General features: G+C 57.7%; 6 protein-coding genes across 6 annotated transcripts; 3 read left to right on the top strand and 3 right to left on the bottom strand.

The window, feature by feature from the left end:
- Nucleotides 1-127: 127 nt before the first annotated feature.
- Nucleotides 128-1,554, bottom strand: CMQ_1179 (sulfate transporter protein; the record flags this gene model as incomplete). Its single annotated transcript, XM_014318258.1, has 2 exons — nucleotides 128-1,267; nucleotides 1,324-1,554. The coding sequence occupies 2 exons, from the start codon at nucleotides 1,552-1,554 to the stop codon at nucleotides 128-130; spliced, it is 1,371 nt and encodes a 456-aa protein (XP_014173733.1).
- Nucleotides 1,555-2,080: 526 nt separating this feature from the next.
- Nucleotides 2,081-5,456, bottom strand: CMQ_484 (pal1-like protein; the record flags this gene model as incomplete). Its single annotated transcript, XM_014317563.1, has 5 exons — nucleotides 2,081-2,624; nucleotides 2,690-2,947; nucleotides 3,956-4,114; nucleotides 4,737-5,191; nucleotides 5,262-5,456. 5 exons carry the CDS (start codon nucleotides 5,454-5,456, stop codon nucleotides 2,081-2,083), a joined length of 1,611 nt encoding a protein of 536 aa, XP_014173038.1.
- Nucleotides 5,457-9,062: 3,606 nt separating this feature from the next.
- CMQ_783 (uncharacterized protein) lies at nucleotides 9,063-10,319 on the top strand (the record flags this gene model as incomplete). Its single annotated transcript, XM_014317862.1, has 1 exon — nucleotides 9,063-10,319. The coding sequence occupies one exon, from the start codon at nucleotides 9,063-9,065 to the stop codon at nucleotides 10,317-10,319; it is 1,257 nt and encodes a 418-aa protein (XP_014173337.1).
- Nucleotides 10,320-10,757: 438 nt separating this feature from the next.
- CMQ_1135 (uncharacterized protein) lies at nucleotides 10,758-10,976 on the top strand (the record flags this gene model as incomplete). Its single annotated transcript, XM_014318214.1, has 1 exon — nucleotides 10,758-10,976. One exon carries the CDS (start codon nucleotides 10,758-10,760, stop codon nucleotides 10,974-10,976), a length of 219 nt encoding a protein of 72 aa, XP_014173689.1.
- A 2,093-nt stretch (nucleotides 10,977-13,069) lies between these two features.
- Nucleotides 13,070-15,871, top strand: CMQ_568 (uncharacterized protein; the record flags this gene model as incomplete). The annotated part of the gene is made up of 1 exon (XM_014317647.1): nucleotides 13,070-15,871. One exon carries the CDS (start codon nucleotides 13,070-13,072, stop codon nucleotides 15,869-15,871), a length of 2,802 nt encoding a protein of 933 aa, XP_014173122.1.
- Nucleotides 15,872-16,923: 1,052 nt separating this feature from the next.
- Nucleotides 16,924-19,449, bottom strand: CMQ_1711 (duf907 domain containing protein; the record flags this gene model as incomplete). Its single annotated transcript, XM_014318790.1, has 2 exons — nucleotides 16,924-16,957; nucleotides 17,024-19,449. 2 exons carry the CDS (start codon nucleotides 19,447-19,449, stop codon nucleotides 16,924-16,926), a joined length of 2,460 nt encoding a protein of 819 aa, XP_014174265.1.
- Between the last annotated feature and the right edge of the window lie 1,215 nt (nucleotides 19,450-20,664).

Below are 20,664 nucleotides of genomic sequence, written 5' to 3'. Positions count from 1 at the left end.
TTTTCTCAGTCTGAGATGTCTGCTTCATAGTAAGCCGCCTTATATTTTGCGCTTGCTTGTTGCTGACTATATGACTCCTCGCAACTCTCACGAGTCTACACGGTAGATTTTCTGCACACTGTCTACTTTAAGCTAGCAACGGTCGGCCCTCTCCACCGGCCGGCCATCTTTGGCGATAGTGGTCGGCCAGGCGATATGCGCCATGACAGAGCAGGCCGGCCGCGAAGCCGACGGCGTCGTTCTTGGTGGCCAGGATGCCAGCCGTGGTGGTGAGCATGACAGTCCAGCGCTCGAGGCGTTCGTCGTCGGAGAGAGCGCGATGCTTGCGGTTCGCTTGGGTGTCTGTGTCAGATGCCGTGGCTGCAGCGGCTTCATTTCTCACATTATTCGCCGCCACCTCCCAGAGATCGGGCGCGCCTTGATTGAGGCTGTTGCCGACGGCGGCGAGCTCCAGGCCCGAGGCCAGCACCAGAACGCCGAGCACGCCGCGCGGAAAGAAGCCGAGCAGGTCGACAAGCGTCTCGCCCAGCAGCAGTCCCAAGGTTGTCTTGAAGAGACCCAGCAGAATGACGCTGGCACCGCTACGAGCCCCGAAGCGGTACTGCGCCGCCAGCCCGCCAGCCCCGTGACAGACCGGCATGGCTCCGAACCAGCAGCCGACCAGGTTCATCAGGCCGACGCTGCAGCCGAGAGCGGTAACGGAGGCAGGCGTGGTCGAGCCGCCAAGCAGATCGCTCGCCAGTGCGCTCACGGCCACAACTGAGTTCAGCATCGTCAGCGGCAGCTGCGCCACGGCCATTCCCCAGGCCTCGCCCGACAGCCAGTGCGGCAGAAGAACGCGGGGCCGCCACAACGCAAAGCCGGGCAGACGCACATTGTGGTCGGCGGCGTGAGCCGTCAGCGCAACCGCCAAAGCCAGCGCGAGCCCGACGAGAAAGGTGACCAGAGCATAGGGGAAGAATCGGCCTCCACGAAAGCCCTGCGTCGCCATCAGCCCGACAAACGCAGCCAGCGCCCACAGTCGGTTATCCAGCCCCGACGGCTGCAGCCAGCCCAGCGGCCCAAGCAGGCTGTTGCCCGCCGAGATGATCAGCGACAGGCCGGCGCCCAGTTGGATGCCCTTGCCCACCGGCACCGGGACGTGAACGGCCAGCCAGCGCAGCAGTCCCGTGGCCGCCAGCAGCAGCACAGCCGCGCTGACGAGACCACCGGCCGCGACGGTGTCCCGGAGAGACGCCCGCGACGCGATCGCTGCAGCAGCAATGGCCTAGTCCGTCAGCTGCTGAAGTGTGCATGCCACAACGGTCGCCAGCTCCCACTCACCTTCATCGGCTGCACCGGCAACGGAATGCCAAACACAATGCCCGTGGCCACGTTGAAGAGCCCCGAAAAAACCAGCGTCGACGATAGCGAAACTGAGTGCTGCACAGCCAGGGCTGTCATCAGCGGTAGCAGCGTGCCCAGGTCGCCCAGCGCACCCGAGATCTCGGCCAGCGGCGACCGTCGCAGCGTCTGCACGTTGTGCTCATGGCGACGCGCAAGATCCCAAGTCATGTTAGGCAGCAGGTTGGGCGACCTAAAGTCGAGGCCGAGTCGTAGTAGAAATGGGGAAATACAATCTCCTGAATCAAAGAGAAAAGGCCCTCGTAAGCTTATCGGACTCTGTCACATCGATAATCCATGTCTCGTTGCGTTGATGGGAAATGTCTCGCTCGTCTGTCAAAACCTCCGCGGAAGTGTAGAGATCGCAGAGGTTCGCCGAGGCAGCCAATCAAAGCGTGGGGGTCTTTTCTGTTAGCGCATATCCAGGACTTTGCGCTCTAATACAGGCCTACAGCTATTTTACGACAGCAAAAGGACTTGGTGTGAATTTATTACAAATTGAGTATGGAAAAGTAGCAAGGCAAAGGGATATCATAAACAGTCCTTTCAGGAAATTGAAGTGCCAGGACAATGGCGAAAGCAACACAGCAGAAACCACACCCATATTTTTTTGCCCGTGGACGCATTAATCATGATCATCCGGATACATGACCTTGTTTTCGTTGTTCATCGTAGATCTTGTTCTCGTGATAACCGCCTAGATGAATCGTCTCCACCGCCGCGGAGGCCGGGCAAAGCTGCCTTCCAGCTTGCGCGACGGCACGCTGCGCCGCTCGTGCAGACGGCCGCTGCAGCAGGAGAAGAAGACGATCAGGGTACCGAACAGCGCGCAGGCGGCAGCAGCGACCACGGTCCATATGGCCGGCCCAAAGACGGCCGTAGCGCCTGTCGTGTCGTCGTCGCCGTTGACCTTGTGGCGCACAATGGCAAAAAGCACAAAGTCGGTAGCGAGTACGACAATGGTCGCCAGGAAGCCAACCAGGGCCACGAGCGACGCCAGGAACGAGCCTATAAAGCCGGCACCGGCGGCGAACAGAAAGGCCACGAAGAGAATGCCGCAGCCGATTGGGTGCAGGATCATGACCTTGGTCAGGTCGCGGACCGTCCTGGTCTCGCCGTGGGAGAAGAGCGTGGAGATGGATTTGGAGGAGGACGAGGATGACTCGATACCACCGGCCACGATGGCCGCTACCGGGTCGTAGCCGAGCTTGCTGTGGGTGCAATAGTCTTCATTCTTTGAGCTGCTACTGAAACGCGATGTTGATTAGTAAGCCATTTGGAAGGCTGGATTGGAAACTGGACGCACCCTGCGGACGGCGTGTCGATAATGCAGTAGCCAAACGAGCCAAACGTGAGGGCCGACCTGTGGGCCTCGGTGGCATTGCCCAGGCGGACCTTGAGGAGCGAGAGCCGGTTGACGGTCGGGGCCGAGATGCTGGTGACGAGCAGCAGGATGCACGCCGCGAAGAGCAGGAATGTGCCGATATGGTGAAAGAAGCCGGTGCGGGCCATGGTGGAAAGAGGCCTGGCCGAGAAGAGATTTGTGCTCCCGGTAAATATCTTACTTTGTAAGTGTAGTGATTGCGCGTGGTCTGTCAGTGGTCTCGCAAGTCGCAAGTGGTCTGCAAGACTGAGGCCCACCAAGACAGAAGGCGAAGGACGACATTATATGGAGCTGGAAGGCGCGCCGTGCTTCAGGCACAGGCCAGCCAGCGGTCAGTGGCTGTGGACGCCTAGAGCGTCATGGCCACCATGGGCATCGCGATGGAGACCGCCCAGAACAGACGGTCAGACAGGCAAGACAGGTGTGCAACGTCATGCAGCAGTTTCGGCAGACAAACCCGTTTCCAGCGTGTCCTTCCCTGTTCTGGCCCGTCTGCTCGTTCGATTGGTCAACCTCTGCTCGCGGCTGCTGGGCTCTCACGCCTGATTACGTGGCTGGTCACAAGCGCGAGAGCGTGAGAGCGTGAGAGGGCGAGGGCGAGAGCGTGTGAGAGGCTGTGAGAGGCTGTGGGAAGCCAGCGAATGAGAGCAGAGACGCTGGGCGGCCTAGAAACAAGAGCCGAAAAGCTTACCGTAGGCGGCCTGCTCACTGCCACGCCCAAAAATGGATCGTCCAGCGGCTTGGCCGTTTGCGGACTAAGAGCCTGGGAAAATTATGGAGAGGGGGCGCAGCGCCACTCTTTCCCACACGTTCCCATCGCCGCTTGACAGCGGGCAGTGCAACGTGGTTGCCGTTACGAGTTCTCTGCGGCAGCCCCTCTCTGTCCCGTGGCGTGGCTTCTGCACGGATGACGTAATAACGGCCCAACTTCGCGCTGCTTGCACCCGTTCCCAGCGGCCTCCTGCCTGGATACGAGAGGCCAAATGCGTGACTTTTGGGAACCGCATCTGTGCATTTCCTGATCCGGCCTAAGGAGCAGGGCTCAAAAATGTAAGATACGAGCAGATCATGCAGATTGCACAGGAGCAGACTTGCCCGGAGTACGAGCTCGTACCTGTTTCGTACCAATGGCGTTTGCGCAGGATCTTGCTTGCAATCAAGGCTTCTTTGTATTGACGGAAGACGCACGTTAACTCGCACACGACATCAATCTCGTCATGCAAGGAGGCAGAAGAATGCCCGCCAAACGGAATGGGCCCCTTGCACCAGTTCGACTGCAACACCCGTGGCGCCGCATTTTGGCCTTGCATCCTGCGCCGCGACGGGTCGCACATGAGCCGGCTGGACCTAGAAGACGGCTTATGTGTCTAACTGCGCCGAGCGCCGTTGACGTGGCTGTTTGCAAGCTATGCAGTGTTCTCCACCGGTCAAGAGCTGTGTTCAGCCCGGACAGCCGATTGGTAGTACACTGCAGAGCCCTTGTTGCCGAGGCCGGGCCTTGTCGTGGTATGTCTCCGATGTTGATGCCTGCTGGATAGCAAAACTGGATCCAGCGTCACCTTTGGCCGAGGACGGTGTTCGAGCGGTCAGGAGGTGTCGGCCCGCTGTTTATTGGCCCAGCAACACGCTAAAGGGGTCCTCGCCTTGGTTATCAACGGTGCTCTTGCTGTTCTTGCTGTTGTCCTTGGTGTCGCTGCTGTTGCTGTCGCTGTTGCCACTACTGCTGTTGCTCTGGCCACTGCTGCTGTTGCTGTTGCTGCTACTCCTGTTGCTCCTCGCTAGCACGCCCGCAATCGTCGAACGGTCAAACCGGAGCTTGCGCGCCTTGCGCTGCTGGATGTACGCCGCATCTTTGGTACCGCTGCGTCTGCTGCTGCCGCTTCCATCGCCGCTGCCGCTGCTGCTCTCGCTCTCCCTCGTGGCCGCAGCCCGCACGCTGACGTCGGCCGAGCTCGCCCGCCAGTCGCACAGGCCCTCGGATGCCGCGCTTTCGGGCACGACCGCCCGGAGGGCGTTGTACACAAACGTGTTCTTGTAGGCGACATTGCCGCGGCCCGTCAATGACGGCGCCAAGACGGCCGAGAAGTCCTTGGGCCACGGCCCATGCAGCGGCGAGAGCCGGAGCATCGTCTGGTGGCGGTAGTCTTGGCTGGGGAACACGCTGACCACAAAGGACTTGTGCTGCACGTGTTCGGTCTGTCGTCGGTTACTCGTGTCGGCGCTTCCGGCCGCCGTCTCCGCCACCTCTCCTTCTCCTATCCGCCTCGTCTCGATCGGCTGCACCAGAGTGGCCACCCGTGGATTCCCCCACGGCTGCACCGTCTCAAACGTCTCTGACAGAAACTCGTACTGAATCGGACTGCGGTTGATCAGCGTCGACGCCGTCGCAGCCGTTGCGGCTATGGCAATAAACGAGGCGTTATCCTAGACAAGACAAGAAGACGGGCAAGTTAGCACCAGACCACCTGGACATCGCCATCCCGCTGCAACGCACCGCCAGCTTCTTAAACATTTCCGTCTTGCCATGCCGCTCGAGCACGCGCAGAACAGACCGCCGCTCCGAAAGCGTCGTCGGTGCCGGCCGCACGCGGATGAAGAGCGATCGCTGCGCCAGACTCTCGGCACTTGTCGCTGAACCTCCGGCCAGCGTTGCTGCCGCCGCCGCCAGAGACCGTCGGTGTGTTGCCATTGTCAAGTACAGACAAGGTCCGCTTTGCGCTGGTTGCGTCGGGGTAAAGGCGGCGATATTGGTCGTTGAGGCGGGGGAGTAAATTCGGCATCTCTAGCTTTTTTCGCCTCTACAAGGTTCCGCGTGAACACGTGACGTGGATCACCAAGCTGATTTCAATGCGCTTCCTGCGATTACATCACAAACTGACCGCTGGTGATGTGCGCAGATTGTGCATCGCCTCTGATTGAAAGCATGGCGTGGAATTGATCACTTGTTCTTGCCAGAGCCTCCTGTCCGGAGAAGAAGGCCGAAAAAGAAAGCCTGAGAATTGAGATATCAGGGACTTGCAGCCGTTAGTAGTGTAGCGGCCAGACGTCTGCTGACTAATGCGAGTATGTGCAAAGTAGTAGCATATAGGGGCCGATGTCTTCTGTATCATTTTCACGTAGATTGAAAGTGAGAAGTAAGAGCCTGTACGTACGTAGTCGTATAATACAGAGTATTGCGAAGCATTGATAGACAGATTCCAAATATTTGGTAATATAGGTCGTAGCAACAATATTCCAGCAGTGTTTTTAGTGCGGTACGACCTGTGACCCGCTGTAAGCTCGGTTGCCACGCGCTCTGTATACTCGTACGTCGTAGTACGTGAAATACGGTGGGGTTGAAAAGACTCGTGCCCGAGATGAGGATCATTGATCATGCTCATCAATGTCGGGTCACGGACCAGAAGAGAGCGCACTCTGTGATTTAGCTCTAGGCCTGTGCTACCCGCTTGCCAAGACGGAGAATAGTGGTCAGTACGGAGTACTCAGTCAGGAGGACGTGAAACTGCAGCTTCATCTGCCGTCAAGCACAAGTACGAGTACGAGCAGTTTGCCGTCGGGAAAGTCAGGTTCGCACGAGCACACAGACCATGGTTCTTGGTAGGGCGTTGCATACGGAGCACTCGGTGTTCTTCCCGTGTCCCCCCCTTCGGCAAACACACGGTGGTTCGGGTTTTCGTAACGCTCTGCTACGACATGTACGGACTACGATACTACACAGAGTCAGATACAAAGCGAGTACGAGTATATCAAGGATCCCAATTTGGGGAGGGGCTCTTAGCCGGCACACTAGCGCTGCTCCTGGTATCTTGCTGAGGGTCGTGGGGTAAGGGTTTGCATTCAGACAGCTTCGAGAAATGGATTGCTCGGACATTGTGTGCCGTTACCTCTACTATGTATGACAAGCACCACGGAGCAAAGCTTTCGCGACTGTCCGACAAAATATAAAATACGAATAGACGTGCTCTACACGAGGCTTTAAATCAAGATCATCGCTTCTCAGTCACAAAGCGTCATGTGTCCCAGAGCGAATCAGGGGATGGCGAGGTTGCAGGTCCAGCAGCAGCGATCGGGACCACACAGAGATATTGGGAGTGCTACTATGTACGTGTACGACGTACTCCGTGCAGACCCACGATCCATCTGCAAGAGCAGAGAGAGCTGGTGCAAGCAGGGAAATAGAGACAACTCCCCGGCAGCAGAGTAATGCGTGGAGCATATGATGGAATGAGTACGACACGACGCAATAGAAAGGCATTTCGGTAAAAAAAAAAAAAAAAAAAGAATTAAAAACTATCCACCGATGCTCGTACGTATGTATATGCGTACGACATATAGGTCGCAACTTTCACGACTTCTCGTTCATAGCACTCGGGCCAAGGAGCTCGGGCACGAGAAAGCCACCCCTTTCAATAGGGCAGACGCTGCTGCGATGTCCGAGGTGGAAATAACATCGTACGTTCTTGCGGATACACATCGCACAAGAGCCAGCCCCTTACGTGCAGCATATGGAGTACAACGGGGCAAGGGGCCAGGGCTAGTCCCAAAACCGTGGTTCTTCCCGTGACTTTCCCTAGCGGCGAGGCACGACAGCATATTTGTGCATGACGCCCGCCGGAAGTAGAGCGGGAGTAATGAAGCATCTTACATAGTTTGCTAATACTATGTGGCAGCGGCCCGATTGTGCGTGGCGGCGTTGTCGCAGGCATGCCTATCTGTCGATTTTTCTCTTTTTCCATTTTCCATCTTTGCCTTTTCCCTGTTCGTTTTCCCCTTTGGGCTCCTTTGGGGTGGCTTGCATCGCACTGCATTCCGCACTGTGTGTCTCTACCGCCACGAGCCTGGCTTCCAGACGCAGCCGGCGGGACAAATCGCTTGTGATTTCTCCCAAGGGGCTCCCAAGGGGCGTCTGGGCACGATATGTCTACAGAGTATCCGCCGGGGATGACAAACGCGCTGAGTGTCCTGGCACCACAGCGTCGGGTCATCACATGCATGCCGAGATGAGATGTCGCTCCCAGGCGAAAGTGCTCGCGCGGAACACGTTGCGCACGGATCCATAGCCCCACACAGTGTAAATGTCGTACCAGACGAAGCTGTGGAAGTTTTTGGGTAAAAGAAAGGATGAAGACCAGCTGCAGCAGTTCATACATAGTACCGTGCGCAGCCATATCCGTGCTTTTTCCGACGAACACATCCCCCAGACCGTCGATCCCTTCTCTATATGCATACATACGGAGTAGTACGATATAGCTTTCCTTGTACTCCGTAAAGCTTTGGCCTCCTGCCTCCTTTTTCCCTTCCTCTGCAGAAGGACATGTCCGAGTGTTCCTGGCGCAGATTATCCCGCTCTTGTCACTTTCCTTTTGCGCCTCTCCTAGTCCCAGAAGGACGGCTACAGCCCCCACTTTTCATGCCCCAGCTCCACTGACCCAAGAACACGCCTTTCCTCTTTGCCTTCTCCCCCCCTTACCGGCACTAACTCCACCTCCACAGACGGCTGGACTGTGCTCTGATATTGTGAGTATTAGACGTACGGAGCAGACTGGGAGCGTCGTACTCGTAGACTGCCGATCTTCTCCCGGGGGTTGTACAAGAATGTACATACTCGTACAGCGAAGCGAAGAATCCGGGCAGCAGCGGTACGACTTGTACGGATGACAGCAACAAGACGAGACACAGGCTCGATTAAAGGAAACGGCTTGTCTCAGCCTCAACCCCTGGTTTTCGTACCACGCTCGTTTTCGTTAAAATCGGTCCTTCGTCCTCTCCATCCGGTCGGGTTCTCTCCTCTTATTCTCGCCCTCTCCTCGCTCTCGAGGATGGACATTCGCTGAGCATCCGACGGACCATCGACCAAAGACGACCCTCTCTGCACCTCCCGACGTCCATGTCTATGCTTTCCCGATACGGCCTTGCCTGGTCGTGGCCGCCGTGTCCTGGCGACGACGACGGACACGACTCCCGCACAGGAGCAGCAGACGCTGCCCCATCACCATTTGACCAGCTACCCTCTTCCACCACTCAACAGCAGCAACTGCAGCAGCAACTGCAGCAGCAACTGCAGCAGCAACAGGACAGCTACGCCTACACCTTTCACAAGCAGACATGGCCGCAGCAGCGAGAACGGCCATCGCCGCCGGCACCACCACCGCTGCACCAGGTCTCCTTTTCCGACGCCGGCTCGGTCGAGCATCTTTCGCCGCTCTCGTCGCTGCCACCTCCAGCTCCGTTCCCGCCCTTTTCGTCCGACCCGTCCGGCCCGTATGCTGTGCGTCGTGGCTCCTATCTGTCGCCAATGCTGCCTGAGATCGTGCCGCTGCCGCCACCGTCGCCTCAATCGGCACAGTCGGTCGTCGACAGCAGCGATGTTGAGCGCCTAGCAGACGACCTCTGCCGACAGCATCTGGAAGGACAGGCCATGACGGGCCCTGACCCGACCACGGCTGTCGACTACGATGCCGACTCGTCCTGGCAGCACAGCGTCGACCTCGATCTAGAGGTCGACGACGGCATCAGCATCAGCAGCGCCGCAGCGACGCCGTCTCTGCCTCCGTATCGGCTGCGATCCATGTCGTCCTTTGCGTCTGTGCCTTCGCAGATGCCACGAGCAGCAGTAGCAGCAGCGTCCACTCTGCCACGATCACGACAGCCGGCTCGACATCACAGTTACCATCATCCTCCACTGCCACAGACGTGGATCGAGACGACGACTTGTCCACAGCAAGAAGAGCTGCAGCTGCAGCTACAACTACAGCAACAACAACAGCCACGACAGTTGCCACCACTCCTGCTGCCGCTCTCGGCCGCATCGCTGGCACTGCCGCAGCTGGCGCCGACGCATCGAGACGTGCCGTCGTCGGGCTATGACCTGTGCAGCTGGCTGGACAAGACCGTTGGTAGAGGTCACGTGACTGGAATCACTCTGCCTACGGCCTTGTCCACGATGTCGACGATGCCGGCCGAACTGGTTCCGAAGACGGACGGGCTCGAGATCGATCCCGACGTGGACGCCAGCAGCGACGCCGACAACAGCCGCGATGCGGCGATGTGCACAGAGGTGGCCCGCGAGATCCGGATGGCCCGTCTCGTCCGAGCAGCCGTGACCGGCCAGGCCTCGGGCTCCAAAGCCAACCCGGGTCCCAGCCCGATCCCTCACGACATGGCCTCTATTGCGGAGGACCCGGACGACGACTTCCTGCCCATGTCGCTGCGGATGGCCGGCCAGCCAGGCGGCATCCGCAAGGTCAGCTTCGGCCTGCTGCACGTCCGTCTGTCGGCGGCCGAGATCGCTCGTCGCTGTCCGAACCTGGTGTACAGCCGGCCGCGGATGCGACGTCGTCGGCCGCCTGGAAGCGGTGGTGCTGGCGGCAGCAGCGGTGGCCACCGTTCCTTCAAGGCCGCCAGTAGGTCGCCGCAGCCGTCGGCCGGCTCGATGGCCGGGGAGCCCGACTGCGAGCCGCCACTGGCACTGTCTACGACGCTGCCATCACCAGCCTTGGACCTGGCTGCTGACTCGATGGCCGTTGATTTCGTCGAGGCGGCCGAGACCTGATCTGCTGACCGGCAGCTGTTCCCTCCTTTTGGCCTCACCCTCTTTTCAGACCCGTTCTCTTTCGCTCTTCTTCCTACATACACGTACCGGAGTTTCTGTCTTTCTCTGCTTCTGCTTCGTTTGTACTCTAGACCGTCGTGGCACGATACCCCCTTTCGTTTCATTTGTTTCTACTTGTTTCCTTCACCTGCATCAGCATCAACAGGTCGCCCAGGACGGGCAGCATAGAATATACAGGATATTGGATACTTCTACCTGGCTCTCGCACCCTTTGCATTTCTTTGATGCAAGATGCAGGAAGCAAAAGCAGAGGCTGCCGCATCGGGGACTCTCCCTACTATTCTAAGCCTCTGCTCGTTTGAAAAGCACATAGAGTGCCGGTAACGGAATGGCGTTCCATCAGGGTGCTGATTCAAAGGCTGAAGGCGCTATTATGCCATGTATATGGAGTATATGCAAGCAGGAACGACCTCTCTCTCCATCCTGATCCTCACCGGCCACACCGGCCTGGTGGAGACAGGAAACAAAGACGAGACGTTCAGCGGCGACAGCCGCGTAGCATCGCTCTCTAGCCGCAGCGATCTGCATCACCCGCTGCCCAACACGGCCGTTCAAGCCCGGGCTGGCCATGCTGCGCCCTGGCTGTGTTCTGCCTAGCGGTGGCGTCTGTTTGATAACATCGAGGCCTGTTGGCTGTTGGAAGGCTGCTGCAGGGACTCTTTTGCAGGGCGGCGGGAAATCAAACCGGTTTGCGAATAGGCCATTGCTTCCTATGGCAAGGCAGACGATGGATGGGGTAGCTGGGTCTGGCCTACTATGTACGACAATGGCCCCTCTGTCACGGCAGAGACCTCTCTCCACATCCTATCCACATCCTCTCCACATCTTCCCGATGCACCATCGGCTCTCTACACTCTCAAAATTCTCCAGTAATCTAAGCCCTATACCATAGTAACATACACCCCATCCGGCTCAGCAGGACAAAGAAGTCACGGGATCTTCGAGCATACAGCCTAGCCGCGCACAATGTTTCCGATTCGGCTCGGCCGGTTGGCTGGTAGGTGCCGTTGTGCTGTGCGCCTCAACAGCCACTTATAATAGCATTCTCGTGGAGGGGAGGGTGAGAAGTAAGCACACGTGGTAATCGTATATGGCATCTGATCCCTCGAGCCAAGTCCGCGAGGGAGAGAATACGACATCGGACAGGCCGATCCTGACAAGGATTCTCGGTGCCGCTTAGCCAAGGGATAAAGCGCCCCGGGACCGAGTTTCTCGTTTTGTCTTCTCCCTTCTTTATCTGTCCCTCTTCATCGCTCTCTCTTTACCCCTCTCCTTTTGCTCATCCAGTGTCACCCTCTTTCCATGTACCTGGTCGCTCTGCTTCTTCATGATTGCCATCTGACCTCCCTAACACCAAAGGCTATCGCTAGTGCACAAAGCCTTGACGCCAACCCCAGCTGAACTAAGCGCATGCCAGTAAACATTGAATCCAATCAACAAAGGCCGTTGCTCCAGCAGGCCTACAGCATTCCTGCCGGTGGTCCCTGTATGAGTGCACTCGATAATGATGGCGAACAAAGGGCCAGGCTGTGCGTGCATCTGCTTCATGCCGCTTCGTGTGAGCAAAGAGGGCCGGAAATGGAACGGACAGACAATCGCAACCGAGCAACTGAGCAAAGACAGACCCGGAAGCCTTGTTGGAATCATTCCTGTTGGCCGAAATTGAGAGGATCGAAATTGATAAAGACGAGCCCCGAAACAATATCTGAGATGCGAACCATAAAAAGGCCATTCCGGACTTCCTCAGGTACTTCGCGAGGCACGCAGTCCTGTTGCTCGCCGCAACGGCAAACGTATGCGTGTCCTCTCCTGTGAGGAATGGAGGGCGTATTGGCCGTCCAGCCTCCCTGTCTTCGCAAAGTGAAAGGAAAACATTCTGGCCAATGGCATTACAGCAATCACCCAACACCCTCCCTTGCAGCCAGACCAACGGCCTCGGGCAAGACGTCTCAAGCGGACTAGCCGCGCAACATGATGCTCTCTTGCCTCTTGTTCGCCGACTTTAGAGTTTAGACCAGCGCCCCGGCTGCTCCACAGGCTGCCGAGACTGCCAGATCTGCCCGGTACGACAGACAGGTGCTGGAAGGACCCGGGGCGCCAGCTGGTCCGCAAGCCTTGCAGACGCAAGAATGGATTGCCCCGGACTACGACAGGAGATCGCTGTCGTCAGGAAGAAAAAATGGCTTCATGCCAGAGCCCTGCTTGTAGGCCTTTGCTCGTGGGCCGTAGTCGTAAGATGCTTCCTCGTAGTCGTTTTTGTTGACAAGATGCCCATATCTTCCCAGTCGTTCCTTCCTCGCAGATTTCTTCCTCCGTTTCCCACCTTCCTCTTCTCTCTCCTCGCTTCGCTCCCATTGACCTTTTGTCAATCCATTTTTTTTTTCAACTGCTTCGACGCATCCTTGCAACAGAGCACACAAAGCCAGCCTCCTTCATATCTTTTCTTTGTTGCTGTCCTCCGCTCGTTCCGCTCAAAATAGGCCACAAGGCCAACGGCCAACAGCTATCCAGCGACAAAGCCACGAGCACGAGGCGCAGCTACAGAAGCGACCTCTTGAGGCTCCTCAGCCGGCCACGTCCTCCTGCAGGCTCTCCCCACAAGGGGCACCTGTCCTGTTAAGGAAGCTGTTCCAACTCAAGTCGCGTATCGGTTGGGGAAGAAGGATACCGTTTTGGTGGCGAAGAAGGCCATGGGGCAACAATACGACTTCGAGATGGCAGGGCAGCAGGGCCAGCCGCTTATTGGCATCCTTGGTGCCAGTGTCAATGTCCACGGCATGTCCATGGCTCAGGACCCGGCTGCCTACTTTGCCCAGCTGATGACGATAGGCAACGGCTCCATACCCACGATGCCCTCTCCAGCCGCCACGACATCCGATTCCTCGAGTCCTGCCCTGGCGATAATGGCCCCGGGGAACAGCAGCGGAGGCATGAGTCAAGAGCAGGAGCAATTGCTCCGTGAAAACATCTTTCTGCAGCGACAGCTCCTCCTTCTTCAACAACAGCAGCAGCAACAGCAACAGCAACAGCAACAGCAACGGCTTCTCCCTGCCCAGTACCTTCAGCAGCAGCCAGCCCTGTCTCCCGTGTACCTGGAACAGTTCAATGCCCAAATAGCAGCAACAACGACAGCGACAATAGCCGCAGAAACGGCAGGACTATCGATTGACAGGGCTAGCCAGGATGGGATTGGGCAGCCGTTGCAGCATGACGGTCAGCTGCCACAAAGAACAGCCCCTTCCGTTGCCTGGCCCCACCACCATCAAACCCAACATACCCTCCAGCAGACAGCTGCCAACGGCACTGTCCAGGATAGGAATCAAAACGCCCCAGGGGCCGTCGTCACCAGGCTGGCCACACGTGTTGGTGCGACGAGGGAGGGTGGTGTTCTGGCCAATGTCGAACAGCTTCGACTCGTAGATCTCTCGACAGTGCATCCGTCCTCTGAGGATGTGTCGTGTGTGCCAATCTCCGCATCCATCCCATCTTCTGACAGCACGGCTACTATAACTGGACCTCAATCCCCTCTCTCGTCTGCCTCTCCGTCGCGGCCTCCTTCGCATCAATACTCACAACCCCAGCTTCAGTCTCATCTTCGTCCTCATCCCCAACTTCAGCTTCATCTTCACCCATCTGAGCTTCAGCTGCACCCTCCTGCTGACTCTCCCATTTACGCTCACTCCGCCTCGTCCTGTTCGGATCTACCCCTCCAGCATCCCAAGCCTCACCATCCGCAGCAACAGCAAGCTCTCTGTGCTCTTGCCTCCTCGTCTGTTCAGCCTGACATTTCTGTCTCCTCCGGCTCCTCTGTCCTCTCACCTCACAAGACGGCTGTAATGCCATCTGCTGCGTCGTCTTCACCCTCCAAGAAGCTTGGCCGCCTCGAGAGCATCTACGCTACAATTCGCAAGGCCACCAACATGCGCCGCTCGCGCGCCTTACTCGAGGAGGCTCACGCCCAGCCGATCACAGTGGCACCTATGGCCACGCTGCGCCACGCTGATGGCAGCAACATCAACGCTATCACGCACAAGCACAATCCTGATCATCTGGATCACTCCAACCTTGCCGCCACTGTGGCGCCGTCGTCTATGCCGACGCCGCCGCTGACAGGCACCGGTTCCATGTCCTCTGTTTCATCTTCACTCTCATCACTGTCATCGTCCTTTGCCGAGAGGGGTCCGTCTCCCCTGCAAAACATGTACCTGCAGCAGGAACACAAGCCGCTCGAGGCTTCTTCAGAGGACTTTGCTTTTGTCTCAGGTCTCGTGGACGACCCCTTTGTGGACAACAAAGCTTATCTTGCTGCACAGCAGCAAATGATGGCCGTGGGTCAATATGGAAAACCGCTGCCAGATGTCAGCGCGCCAACTGCCAGCACCAGCGGCCTGCCACTCTCGCCCACCGCGTACCTGGCCGATGCTACAGCGGCCATGTCGGGCACATCCGTCATTGCTGCTGCACATGCGGCACATATGGCCGCAGCCGCAAGGTGTGATGCAGCGATCGCTCGAGCTCAAGCTGCACCCTCATCCGAGATGGACATGGACGAGGACTGGTGGCATCAGTCCGTGGTAGAATCAGCCGTCGACAATAAATCCTCGCTATCAGCAGTTGACAGCGGTGATGCTGCTGGGGATCCGAACAGCAACACTGGACTAAATACGGCGATCCACATGCAGCAGCTGCAGCAGTATGATTACCAGCAGCAGGGTGACAGCTACGGCGACGTTAACATGGCCATGGGTGGGCTGATGATCATGCAACCAAGCCACCAGCAGAGTCACCAGCAGAGCCAGATCCAGAACCAGCATTACTTCCCAGCGGCAGCCATTGAGATGCATCGGTTAATGCATGGCGGCTATGACGTTGCTGTCGTGCCGCCACCGCCGCCGATGCCATCCGACCGTGAAAGCCGATACGACCGCCACCGCCGTCCGAAGCCGCGAGCACCATCGGCTGGTGCCCGTCACCACGGAGGCGGCAGTTTGTCGCCGCGGAAGCGACGGTCGTCCCACGAGGACAGCGGCCACATCTCCAGCGGCAGCGGCAGTGGCAGCGTTCCCAGCACGCCCCGAACAGAGCGTCGGACACACTCCATGAACGCGCTCTCAAGAGCGTCGCCATCACCGGCCGTAGCAGCGGCGACCCCGTCGTCAACGGCTGTGCGCAAGCGCCGCTCGGTGAGCAACATGCGCCGGATATCGTCAGGAAGCTCGGTAGGCGCAGAGCCACGGACACCGTTGGGCGCCCGGAGACGACAAGCACCGTCGGTAGAGGCACAACGGCCCGCCAGCCCTTCGGAAGGCGAGATCGGCTTTGTCAATTTATCGATCGAAGACCACGACAAGATCATGGCGAGTGTAGCGCCCAGTGGGTCGTCCAAGACCAAGGCACGACGCGAACGGGAACAGTTTGAGCGGGAATGCCTGCTTGTGCAGCAGGCCGAAGAGCTGGCACGGCTGGTAAAATATGAAAGCGGAAGGGCGTGAGGGTGTGTGAGGGTGCGAAAAGTTGGTCATCTTGTGTCGTGAATCTTGTGCTCTGAATATTGGCGCTTTGAGTGACCTCACCCGCCTCTTTATCTTCTTCTGTTGCCCATTTGTGCACGTTGCGTCTTGTTCATCTTCCCTTTCTTTCATCTAACCTTGCTAGTCGTGATCTGTGTGCGGACTGTTCTCTTAAACTCTCTTTATAATAGTACAGATACGTGCTTGCTGGCCTCATCGGGATTTGGAACCCGGAGACGAACTGCGATTAATAGACCCTCTGAGCGAAACCCCACCGACTGATATGTCCACTCACGTACTTTCCGCAATATGAACATACAAATGGGTTATAGGGGTAGAAGAAAGACTCTAGTGTCATATTCGCAACCCACCCGCCAGAATAAAAGGGAGAGCCTCTGAATGCTATGTGATTTGGTGGTGGAAGTAGTAGTAGTGTAATACAGTGAGGTAATAAAGCTTTGAACATAAAAAGATATCCAGGTGTCGGATCTTTTTTTCCCGAGACGCCGCGTCATGCTATAGTATCGAAGCAGAACCTAGAACAAAAGAAAACCCCCAAAAGACAAAAGAAAGTAAAGCCCAGCCCAAAGAGTGACTGACAGAAAACATACACCCGAAGGGCGGGAAGATGAAACTGATAACGGAGGCCATGGACAGCCGCAAGATTACAGTACGGATAAAGGCCGTGAAGGCTCCGGGAAGAGAGAGGGCATCGAGGCGGTCGAGAGCAACGGTTATCGTCTGTCTCTGCTCAAGCACCAGTTGGGTAATGAGTAGAGGTGCGACGCCGAGATTGGTCCAGACCACGGCGCATTCGAGCCTGGAGCCGCGCCACGGGATGATGAGAGTGACGACGGCGATGCTGGAGCAGCAGAATAGTCATAATCATTATGTCGAGATCCCAATGGTAGCCTGCTGCTACTCGGTCCACCCGACACCTCCCGCACCTCCTGAATTGGCAGCAAGCCGATACGGCTACGGCTGCTATAGCCGTGACTTCCTGGCAGCGGCCTGTACTGAGTCGATGACTCCATCTAGTGGTCATAACCGGCACCACGCTGCCATGGGCTGTATGATGAGTCAGCATTCTGAAACAAAAAAAACAAAGGACAACTCAGTCCAGAGGGCGCTTACCTAGCATTGTTTTGTGACCGGAATCCCGAAGGACTGGAGTTGTTCTGCGACCGGAACGTGCTTGACGTGGCCGGGTTGGCCTCGAACGGGCTGGCCGAGCGAGCAGCCGCAAGGTTAGCGGCTGTCGGCACGCGGTTGTAGCTGCCGTTGGCGCTGTTGCTGTAGTTACCGGCGCCGGCGTTGTCGTACTCGTAACCGCCAGGCGGCGACGAGCCCATCATCCGGCCGCTCGCATTGCCGTCGGCCGGAAACAGCGGCATCGACGGGTCCACGGGCGACCGCGGTGCATCACGGTAGCTGTTGTGTGTCGACCCGTTGACCGATGCTGCCGGTACAGCGTTAAGATGGCTGGAATCCGTGCGGCGGCGAATCGATTCGGACGAGATCGATGCACTATCGTCGTCCAGATCCAGACCCGACTTGTAGCCGCCCTTGTCGCCGCGGGCTGTGGCCGCCAATGCGTCCAGCTCCGTCGTGGTCGTCAGCTGGGTCTGCGACTTCATGAACGAGGCGCGGTCGTCGGCCATGAACTGGTACCGGTTGTCCGGGTTCTTGCGGAAGAGCACCATTGCTGTCGACACGATGAGCATGATCAGCAGCACCAACGAGAAAACGGCGTTGGCAATCCAGAGCACCACGCCGACGACACCTGTCACAATGTCTGGCTGGTTGAACACGTCCGAGAAGATGAGCAGGAAGACGGCGTTGAGCAGGTTGAACACACAGATGGCAATGTTGAACGAGTTGGTGCTCTTGTCCATCCACGGCCGCAGCACGCTGGCCGAGATCAGGGAGGCGGCCTCAATCAACAGGAACGCAATCGCCTGCACCGTGCCCTTGGACTGCGCAAAGGCGACAAACATGCCCTTGACGAGCGTGTAGATGAGGATGGGCACGATGTAGTAGTAGGCCGACGCGCGGAACTGCACGTACAGGAAACCCCACTTGTTCAGCGCCTGCGGGTCGGAGAAGAGGATGTAGGCAGGGTTGCGGTGCATCGTCACCGAGCGGCGCGCGATGCGGATCACCTTGGACGCCGCCCACACGAGAGTGGCCAGGGTGCCGAAGAAGAAGAAGACGGCCAGCACGACCTCGGCGGCCGAGTCGACCTGTGTGAACTCCCACATGCAGAGAATCGTCATTTGCGGGAAGCCGATGAGGCACATACGGTAGAGAATGCCCTTGAGCACGGTCATCCAACCGTTGCGAAAGTCGAGGAAGGTGTCCGCCTTGATCCAGCGTCTCTTGGCCGCAATCTCGCAGAAACATTTAAAGGCGACCACGCCGACGAAGACGAAGACGATGAAGACGCCGAAGAACGTAAGCCCAGTGAGCACGAGATTGGTCGACTCAATGCCGGCGCGGAACGCCACGCGCTGGATGCCGTACACCACATAGCTGCCCGACCCGTTGACCTCGATATTGGCGCGCTTGGCAATGGTAGACAGCGCGCTGCTCGCCGTCCGGGCGACGGAACGAGGCATCCGGGCGACAGAACGCGGCATCATGGCGACGGAGCGCGGCATGCCGGCATAGGAGCCGGTCAGCGTGTCCAAGGCTGACGTGGAGCTGTCAAACGACCGCTTCTCTACCTGCACGGACACGGTGGTGAGCGAGTCGAACAGACTGGACGGTGTGCCGCCGGTCGCGCGCTGGTACCACGTAAAGATTTTCTGCATGAAGTTGACGCGGATGATGCCCATGCTCCACTGGAAGTCTTGAGTCCACGCCTGTGCTGCGGGCGGAAGCGAGACACCGGTCAGGCCGACCATGGCCTGGGCCTGGAAGTAGCCGAAGAGTGAGAGCGCGTTGGAGGCGACGTGCGAGGCGGCGTTGGAGTGGCCGAGGCCAGATACCACAGCAGACGAGGCCAGCGCGAAGCCGGCCACCACAGCCGTGGCCCACTTGACACCCGTGAGATCAACCGTCTTGCCATTGGAAAACTGGGCCTCTACACAAGCCACGCTCTGGCCCGCATCGTCGCCCGAGGTCATGTTGATGAAGACTTTGACCTTGGCGTCCAGATCGGGGAAGGTGTAGGCGATGTTGGGAATCTGCTTGGCCGCATCGTCGCTGACAGCCAAATTGAATTCCAGCGTGAGTTTGCCGGCTGTCATGGGGCAGAGGCCGGCAAGGCCGGAGTCGCAAGGGTCGACAGAGCGGCGGATGATCTGGTAGCCGTATGCGGATATTTCAAGGTCGAAGATGACGTTTCCTTGGATAGAGGACACGGCCACGATGTCGACGCTGGCCGTGTTGTTATTGGGCGTAAAGACGACGTTGAACAGACTGGCCGTGAAGCCGGAGTTGGTTTGGCAGGTGTTCAGCGAGCTGGACTTGAGCAGGGTCAACGCAGATGCAGTCGAAGAGAAGAGCGCGCCTATTGAGGCTGCCACCAGGAGTGGCTTCGCGAAAGAAGGCCACATCGTTGATGACTCGTAGCTGGGTGCGCACGTTTGTGTATACAAGAGAAAGCAAGGTGGTTAAGACTGGAAGCCAGAAAGAAAATAAATAAAAAGAATCCCCGGCTGGAATGTGGCGCTCTGTGACTTGTCGAGACTCATGCGTGATCCGAGAGTCGGATGAGGCCAACAGCAGGAGGGGGGATAAGAAGGAGAGAGGGGAAGAAAGCCGTGCTCGCCGGCTGTTTCTTCTCTTTGTCGATGGTCTGCCCGGATCAGTCTTCGTCTTCTTTGCCGATTGTCAACAGCCGGAAAGAAAGGGAGGGGGAGAAACAGGGGCGCGGGTGTGCTCGATTGTCCGTTGTTGTTGCTGGCAGAGGATGCTGCGGTTGGATTTCTGGTCCTTTTTTCGTTCTGAAGATTCTGTACGTTTGAAGGCCTCGTAATGAATGGAGGAAAAGGTTTCAGGAGACGTGGCGCGGGAACACGAACAAAGCGAGGGAGGTCTTGCCGTCGCCTTGGGGCAAGGAGGTGGGACTGTAATCTTGTCGTCGAGGGTGGCAAGAAGAGGCTGAGGAGGAGGAAGAAGATGTAAAGGGAAAACCGAAAAATAAAGATACAACGAGTGGTGATTTAGAAAAAGGAGAGGACTGAGAGAATTGGCTGCGTATACGAGTTGCGTGAGGAAGGGGAGGAAGGGACGACCAGGTAGGGGTTATTCCAAGTGCGAATGCAAAGCACAAAAAGCAAGCCAAAAAGAAGGGGGTCAGCCGGGGTTGACGACGAGGGGCGTGGCATATCGGTCAGTGGACGAATGAGATGCGAGATTGTAGGGGTGGGAATAGACGCCCGTGGGAAGAGGGGACGTGTCTGTAGAAGGCGGGTGTTGATTCACAGTCGCTGAACGGCTTGAATGGCAGGAGACCCGCTGCGTATCCTAATTAATCGCACCAAACTGTGGACCACCCAGAATCTACGTAGTACCTGCCTGTAGCCCAGTGGAATGATCTGGCTGCAAAAGTACCCATGCACAGTGCGCATTGCCAGGCTAATTACGGGAGCCTATAGTCCCGCTCACCAGCCCAGGGTTTTCTGCCTCTGCGTTGGCCGGCCGCGACAAGCCCCAGACGCTCCCCGCCTGCCAATCCGCCAGAAATGGCACAGTTCTTTACACTGTACAAAACACTGTATACAGACTCGTATTGCAAAGCGCCTGCCCTTCCACCGCCGAAGGCTCCG

The sequence above is a fragment of the Grosmannia clavigera genome, assembly GCF_000143105.1.
Source record: "Grosmannia clavigera kw1407 unplaced genomic scaffold GCSC_140, whole genome shotgun sequence".
NCBI classification, from domain to species: Eukaryota; Fungi; Ascomycota; class Sordariomycetes; order Ophiostomatales; family Ophiostomataceae; genus Leptographium; species Leptographium clavigerum.
Note: the sequence above shows the minus strand (reverse complement) of the source record. Positions and strands in the feature narration are given on the sequence as shown.